Below are 7,696 nucleotides of genomic sequence, written 5' to 3' on the forward strand. Positions count from 1 at the left end.
TGCAGGTAAAGACTGTGACTTGGTCACCTCTCCATTCTGCTCTGCCTCAGTGCCTGGCAGAGTACCTGGCATGTACCGGGAACCGTGCTGTGGCAGTGAACTGACATCACACGATTTGATGGATGGGATGCTAGGGGAAGTGTTGACAATACTAATATGGTAAATTCACCAAAAATACCAAATCCCAATCTAAAGATGAAGCAGTAGTCAAGGCAACTCCAAATGTAAAACCATTCTACAAAAATTTGAACTTCTAAAAAAAATGAGAATATCCTTAAAGACAAGAATCATGTCTAAGGATGCTAAAAGGACAGGGTAGCTAAGTTCAGTGTGTGTACCTAATAGGATCCTGAATTTTAAAGGATATTTTTGGGACAGTGAGGGGACTTTGTGGATTATATGTCAGAAAATAATATTGTGAAGTTTTCCTTGTAGCTGTGTAAATATCTTTGTTCCCATTAGACACATTGAAATTTTTAGGGGATTAAGTGATATCACGTCTGCAACTTTCAAATGGTTCAGCAAAAACTGTATTTACTCACCTATACATTGGTAAAGCAAATGTGGGTACTCGCTTCAGCAGAGTATATACTAAAATTGGAATGATAAAGCAAATGTGGGAAAATGCTAGCATTTGAATGTGAAGTGGATATAGTTGTTTTACTGCTTATTTCAGTAGGGTTGAAATTTCTCAAAGTGTTGGTGATGGGGATAAAAAGCTTGAGCTTTGATATTGGATTTGGTGGGTTGAAATCTTAATTTTGAATGTCCTCCCTGATTGTTACTACTGTTTTTTTTTTGTTTGTTTGTTTTTGCCAAGAGTTTCCTGAATTGTCAACAGTGTCAATAATAGTACCTACTCCATAGGGTTATCAGGATGAAAAGGTGATTGCCGGGGCTGTACCAATACCTAGCACATAGTGGGTGCTCAATCAATATTAACTGTGATTTGGACTGTGAGTTGTCAACATATGTTTACATGAAGGGATGCATGAGTGGGAAGGTGGGAGTGCTACAACTGTAAAAGCACCAGTGTAGTTGTAGAAAGCTCTAAAAGGCCCAGGGACCTTTGGGATTTCTATAAATGCTGTTCTGAAGGCAAATGTGGGGTTAAGCCCACTGGGGCTAAAGTTTAGGATAGGCAAGAGTGCAAGGACTCACCAGGGCCTCAGGGAACAAGGCAGCACCATGTCAGGGGGTGAGATAAATTCTGGGTGGCTTGGGTGTGATCATGCAGTGGCTGTGGAAGTCTCCAGCCCAAAGCATGTAAGCCACCAGTTTACCTGGTCTTCTTGCCCATGCCCTCACCTTTATATTCCAGTCCTACTGGAATCCAAATCCAGGGCCAACAGCAAATATGCATAAGCCTTGACTCCTGTGAGTTTAATGCTCTCGGAGTGTAAAGAGGCCCCAGGAGAAAAGGAAATGAGAAGCCAACTTCTTAGTTGTGCAGAGAATTTTAATGGAAAGCTGATTTTTCTGTTTGCCAGAGGGGCTGAGATGGGGGCTCTAGCCTTGGGATATCCTGTAGGAACCCAGTCTTCTCTTTGCCTCTGGAGGCATGCTGACTTCTTGGTTGCAGAGCTGTGACCTGAAACTTAGCACCTAGAGGTTTCTTGTTGCCAAGGCAGAGTCTCAGTAGCTCTCTGAGGCTTTAGCTGAAGGCTTTTATACCTGCTGCTGTGTGGTAGCACCTGTGCCCTCCAAGGAAGAGATGGGAGAAAACCTCCCAAGCTGGCTGGGACAAGAGCAAACAGCACTGGGAGAGTTTGCTGAAGTTCATGTTCAAGATGCCCTCCATCCTAGCTCATCTCCAGAGAGTTGATGTACTCCTTAACCCATTTCTTTTCTGGATTGGCACACACCTGGCGGTTTTTTCTGGTGACAAAGCTGTGAGAGAGAAGAGAAGAGCTTGTGAGTCCTGGGGCATCCAGTTTTAGGGATGAGGTGGATTGAGTCCTAAAGGAAAATGACTGGGAAAGAGCGTTTTGGGAGCTCTGTATTATTTTATTCATAGTAAAGTTTGGAGAGACATTTCTTTTTTTCCTGGGCCAAAAGGTTGCAAGCCTGAATCAAATCTGGGTGCATCTTGACCCTCCCCACGAGCATACACATAGACTGGAATGCTAAGAGGATATGGAGTCCCCAGAAGTCTTTACTCAGCATTTGCTGTGTTCCAGGCCCTGTGCCCGGCGGTCAAAATGCAGAGAGAAAATGAGAGTGCCTAGAGCTGAGCAGTGCTGAAAAGAAGCATGTCGTTTGCCTGTAGACAGCACGGTGCCTGGCTCAGAGGTGAACACAGGAGTACATCTGTGCATACATGGATCAGTGAAGGAGGGACATGCACCTAAGTGTTGGTTTCATCTCTTGCTTGTTGGATTACCATAGACAAATCACTGAGGGCCTCTAACATGCTGAGAGAGATAATTCTTACTTTTCATAATTGTTGTGAAGCTCATATGAGATAGCGTGTCTGAAGGAGTTTTGGGAAGTACCATAGGTTGTTGGTGGTGTTATTAGGATGCTGTGGGCCTTTGCTTTAGGGTAGTTCAGAGCAATGTGAAATCCTGGTTATGGACACTGTTAATGAGGTTATGGGTCCCAAAATACTGATAGTGCCCATGTATTTCCACCATCGAACCAGGCAGCATGTGGGGACCATGAGAATCACAGTCCTAATCTCTACAGGTGCTGATGGAAGTGTACTGGAAATGTGCAAGTTGAGGTCTCAAGGGTCAGTCAGGCTGCCTGCCTTCCCTGTCTGTTGTGAGACTGACTCTGTCATGAGGGGAACTGCTGCCAATCAACAAGTTCCTTCTGGATCACCCTGGCCTGCTTGACACATTCTTATTTTGGCTTCACCTTCGGGATGTTTTCCTGGACATTATTGCTGCTTTTAAAAAATATGATTATGGATTTTCACTTAGAATAACAAACCATTTTAGAAATTCTCACAGAAAGTAAATTAACCTTCTTGTCCTGAGGTCTTTTTTCTTTTTTTCTCTAAGTCTTACTTAGCCACACACTATGCCATATTACTCTACAGCAAAACAAAGGAGAAGGAATTCTATATGTCCTAAAAAGCACCACAAATTCATGATTCTGCTATTGATTTTATAATTACTGTTATATTTTGAAAGTGTAAGTGCATTCCCTTTGCTGAAATGTTATGCTCACTTATGTTCTAATGTCCTACGCATCTGCCACTTTTTGGCTTAATATTTTTATAAAAAGATTATTTATTCAAAAGGCAGAGTAACAGAGAGATTCTTCTCTCCGCTGATTCACTTCTCAAATGGCCACAGCATCGGTTGGGGGGTGGGGTGGGGTGGGGCGGGGCAAGGTTGGAGTCAGGAGCCAGGAACTCCATCTGTTTCCTACATGAGTGGCAGGGACTCAAGTACTTGGGCCATCTTTTACTGATTTCCCAGGTGCATCAGTAGGGAGCTGTATTGGAAACAGAGCAGCTGAGACTCACACTGGAGATTTGATATGGGATGCTATTGTCATGAATGGCAACATGACTCACAACACCATAGCACTAGTCCCAGTATTTTATTGAAGATGTTATGTTTGACCAAGTCACTAGGCTTGTCCTGGTTTCTGCATCTACCAGCATGTTTCATGTCTTGGATGGTGTACTCTGTTAGCTTTCTGCTAATGTACATCCTGGGAGATGGAAGATTGTGGCCCAAATACTTGGGCCTGTGCCACCCATGTGAAGTTCTGGATTTGTAGGCTTTGGGGAGTGAACCAGTAGATGGAAGATCTATCTTTGTCCCTGTGTGTCTCTCCTTCTGTGTTCCTAACTTTCAGGTAGATGAAAAATAAACATTTAAAATTTAAAAAATACTGTGGTATAATACATGTAAGGGATTCTCAAAGTTTGTGGAAAATGCACATTATGAAAAGACTACACATGAATTTCAATAAATTTTACATCAAAATAAAAAACTTCTAAGTTCATTTTCTACAAAGTTTTTGAATTCCCCTTGTATACGTATTTTTTTAAAGATTTGTTTTTATTACAAAGTCAAATATATAGAGAGGAGGAGAGACAGAGAGGAAGATCTTCCGTCTGATAATTCACTCCCCAAGTGAGTGCAATGGCTGGTGCTGTGCCGATCTGGAGCCAGGAGCCAGAAATAAAGTTAGTGGGGCAGGCATTTGGCACACTGGGTGAGTCACTGAGACTCCTGTACCCTGCTTTGGAGTGCCTGCGTTTGAGTCTCTACTCCTGATCCTGGCTTTCTCTGGAAGGCAGCTGGTGCTGGCCCCAATGATTGGGTGCCTGTCACCTGGTTCCTGGCTTTAGCCTGGCCCAGTCCCAAATGTTGTACTACTTGAGGCATGAACTAGTAGTTGGAAAATCTTTCTCTCTTTCTCTGCCTTACCAAGAAACAAATAACAAATGTTTTAAAGAAATAAAGTTGGGCCCAGCACGATAGCGTAGTGGTTAAGGTCCTTGCCTTGCAAGCGCTGGGATCCCATATGGTTGCCGGTTCTAATCCCAGCAGCCCCGCTTCCCATCCAGCTCCCTGCTTGTGGCTGGGAAAGCAGTCAAGGACGGCCCAAAGGCTTGGGACCCTGCACCTGCAAGGTTGACATGATAGAGCTCCTGGCTCCTGGCTTTGGATTGGCGCATAACCGGCCGTTGCAGTCACTTGGGGAATGAATCATCAGACGGAAGATCTTCCTCTCTGTCTCTCCTCCTCTCTGCATATCCACCTTTCCAATAAAAATAATAAAAACATCTTAAAAAAAAAAGAAAGTTAACTGTGTGAAATATTGCCACTGTAGTTTGAAAAATTCATCAGAACTAAATTCTGTCTTTGAATACTCATACTTTTGCCAGTGTCATGAGAGTTTGGATTAAAAAAACTTTACTCTCATGTAGAAAGTTTCATCTTGCTACTTTTAATTTACTTAAGTCTCTGTCATCTTATGTGTCTTAAACAACTTAAGAGCTTGCTATACTAAAAACAGGAGGCTCCAGAGACAGGCTCCCTCCCTTTTTCTCTCCTTGTGCAGACTTGGTAAACAGACAAAAACTCCCCCAATAGGATTACAAACCCCTGTCAGGGATGGTGTGTGAGATGTAGAGGTAATGTAATAGCACATTTGAAACCTAGTGTGGGGGTTCGTCTTGTCCTCCTGCCACTATGGCAGAGGACTAGGGTCTTTTTTACTTTTCCTTCTGCTACTATGGTAGGCGGTAAGGGTCCATTCTATCTCAGAGCCCCCTCCTGTCACTAGGAGGGGAGCCTCTCTTCTCAACTTTTCTAATAAATTTTACTTTAAAACTAAAAAAAAAAAAAAAACCCCTAGTGTGTACTTCCTTTGTGGTAGGGATATTATATTTAAAGGTAAGGCTCATTTCATGATTTCTTCTCTAGTGGATAATAGTAATTATTATTTTTGTTCATTTTTCACTTGGTTGTAATTAGATCCTTAACGTCTGACCTCTGCTGTCTAATTCCTCTATGGTTTATTTAGGTGGGTTTGGTTTGTTGTAGTGTGGGAAGTGGAGTGATGGAGCATTCTCAGCTGGAAAGCCTCTGCACACAGGGGCGTTACAGAACCTGTCAGATAAGAGCCAAATCTTAAGACTGCATTCCTGGAACCTGGCCCATTGTGGAGGGGAAGGGGTAGAGCCTTCCAGAGCACCTGTTTAGGCCTTTTACACTGTGTGGAGACTGAGGGGCTGGCCACCCTCACCCCCCGCCCCAGAGGTCTCCACAGGGCTGAGACTCACACAACTGCCGGGTTGGAGCACTTGCCACTGGTGTAGAAATACTCCTTGATATGGGCTCGGGGCAGTGAGCGGGCAATGTAGGCAAAGCAGCAGGGCGTGGTGTCAGAGGCATCTGGAAGAAGAAAGAAGGAAGACCCTTGTGTTCACTCCCAGTGCACACTGGGGCTTGTGCTGGGTACCACATATGCTTTATCCTGAAAAGGACTGACCACCTCGGCAGAAACCGAGATGTGGAAAGGACAAATCAGCTGACCATAGACACACAACAATGAAGTGAGGATTCCGACAAGAACTGAAACAATCTCCCCAGCATTTCACCTAATCCCCTTGCCTTCGGACTGTAGCCCTTACCTTTGGGTATTCCTTGGATTTCTAAATTTCTTCCTGGTCTGTCTTGGGCCCTCTGGTATATTCTTTCTCCCTAGGATCCCAGCAGAAGGTCTGTTTTGTTTGAGACCTAGTTGTGTGTGGTTCAGGCCTCTTGGCTCACACAGGATCCCAAAGCAACCCTTGAGATGCATGGGGGCATCCTGCAGCCCCTGGCAGAGCTGCAGTGAGAGACATTCTGACCCACAAACCTCTGGCTGGTCAGTTCAGGAAAATACTGGGAAGCATGTTGTAGCCATTTCCTAGAAGATCAGTAATGAGTCTCTTCCCAGAGGGAAGGAAACCAGCCTAGCTTCAGGAACAGATTCAGAGTTGGGAAGATCCTCTGAGTCCTTCCTGGAATCCCCCCCACCACTGTGTGTCCATAGTCCCGTGACTTCCGTCTCTGCACCTCAGATAGCATGGGGTTTGAATATCACTTCCCTACTTCCTAGCTGTGTGCCCTTAGTAGCTGTGAGTATTCAGTAAGTGTAATGCCTGTAGAGTATTAAGTAAGATAATGCCAGTAGATATTTAGCTAGTTTTTATTAAACTTGACGTATTTAGTTATTTTAGAGACAGTTCGACCTGTGTCAGGCCAAAAGCAGGAGTTGGGAACTTAATGCAGATCTTTCACATCAGTGACAGGGATCCAGTCACTTGAGCCATTACTTCCTGTCTCTCAAGGTGTGCATGGTTAGGAAGCCAGAATAGGGAGCTGAGCCAAGTCTTGGCCCAGGCTCTCCTATGCGGGAGTGAGTGTCCTAAGTGTCTTAACCATCTCTGATCCTATTTTCCTTTTAAAGGCTCTGTTTTGTTTTTCCATCTATGAAATAAGACAATTTGATTGAATTGGGGTATTGGTTAAGTGCTAGAAATTTGTTAGAGATGCCGCTGGCAGCAGGCATGAGTCAGTCATGTCTCAAGGTCAGCTAGACCATATGTCAAGGTTTACTAATATCACCAACAATAGTCCATACTCTTGTGAGCACCTACTGGCCTCATGAAGCAGCTCAAAGATCCATCAAAATAACAGAACAGCTGGGCAAAACAACAAGCAGGCAAATAACAGATTCAGACTGTACGTAAATTCCAGTTGCGAGGAGAACCAGCTCTAGGACAGTGTATGAGGTGGCTAGGGCATTCAAGGCAGAGGGTCTGACTCTGGTCCCTGGCAGTCAGTTGGAACCTGGACTTACATGGGGAGGCAGATGCAGGAGCACAGAGAGCAGCAGTGGTGAGGAGGACCACGAGGGTGGCTGCGGGGACCTTCATGGTGGCAGCAGGCAGAGCTGTGGAGATGCACGAGCTGTGTCTCAGGAGTGTCTGCAGGGATCCTCAGAAACTCAGGTTCCTCCTTTTATAGAGGCCAGGGCTGACAGAAGGGGTGTTCCCACAAGGGAAATTTGCAAAGCAGCAGCCAAGCATTGGCTGATATCATAAGTAACACTATACAAAACACAAAAGGAAACTGAAATAGCCTCCAGAATTTTTTCTTAAAGATTTATTTTATTTTTATTGGAAAGGCAGACATACAGAGAGGAGAGACAGAGAGGAAGATCTTCCGTCCGATGA

At 44.4% G+C, this 7,696-nt stretch overlaps 1 protein-coding gene across 1 annotated transcript; it reads right to left on the reverse strand.

Moving 5' to 3' along the window:
* Positions 1–1,445: 1,445 nt before the first annotated feature.
* CCL5 (C-C motif chemokine ligand 5) lies at positions 1,446–7,478 on the reverse strand. Its single transcript, XM_041001625.1, has 3 exons — positions 7,321–7,478; positions 5,756–5,867; positions 1,446–1,890 (listed from the first exon to the last, which is right to left on the reverse strand). Exons 1-3 carry the CDS (start codon positions 7,394–7,396, stop codon positions 1,803–1,805), a joined length of 276 nt encoding a protein of 91 aa, XP_040857559.1. The 5' UTR covers positions 7,397–7,478; the 3' UTR covers positions 1,446–1,802.
* Between the last annotated feature and the right edge of the window lie 218 nt (positions 7,479–7,696).

The sequence above is a fragment of the Ochotona curzoniae genome, unplaced genomic scaffold, assembly GCF_017591425.1.
Source record: "Ochotona curzoniae isolate NIBS_2020 unplaced genomic scaffold, NIBS_Ocur_1.0 scaffold_2453, whole genome shotgun sequence".
NCBI lineage: Eukaryota > Metazoa > Chordata > Mammalia > Lagomorpha > Ochotonidae > Ochotona > Ochotona curzoniae.

Bases quoted from the DNA above. Each gene is read 5' to 3' on its own strand.
- CCL5 (XM_041001625.1), bottom strand. From the start codon at position 7,396: ATGAAGGTCCCCGCAGCCACCCTCGTGGTCCTCCTCACCACTGCTGCT. The intron at 5,868-7,320 runs GTAAGTCCAGGT...TTCTTCTTCCAG, and splicing joins TCCTGCATCTGCCTCCCCAT to ATGCCTCTGACACCACGCCC. The intron at 1,891-5,755 runs GTGAGTCTCAGC...TCTCTCTCACAG, and splicing joins TGCTCCAACCCGGCAGTTGT to CTTTGTCACCAGAAAAAACC.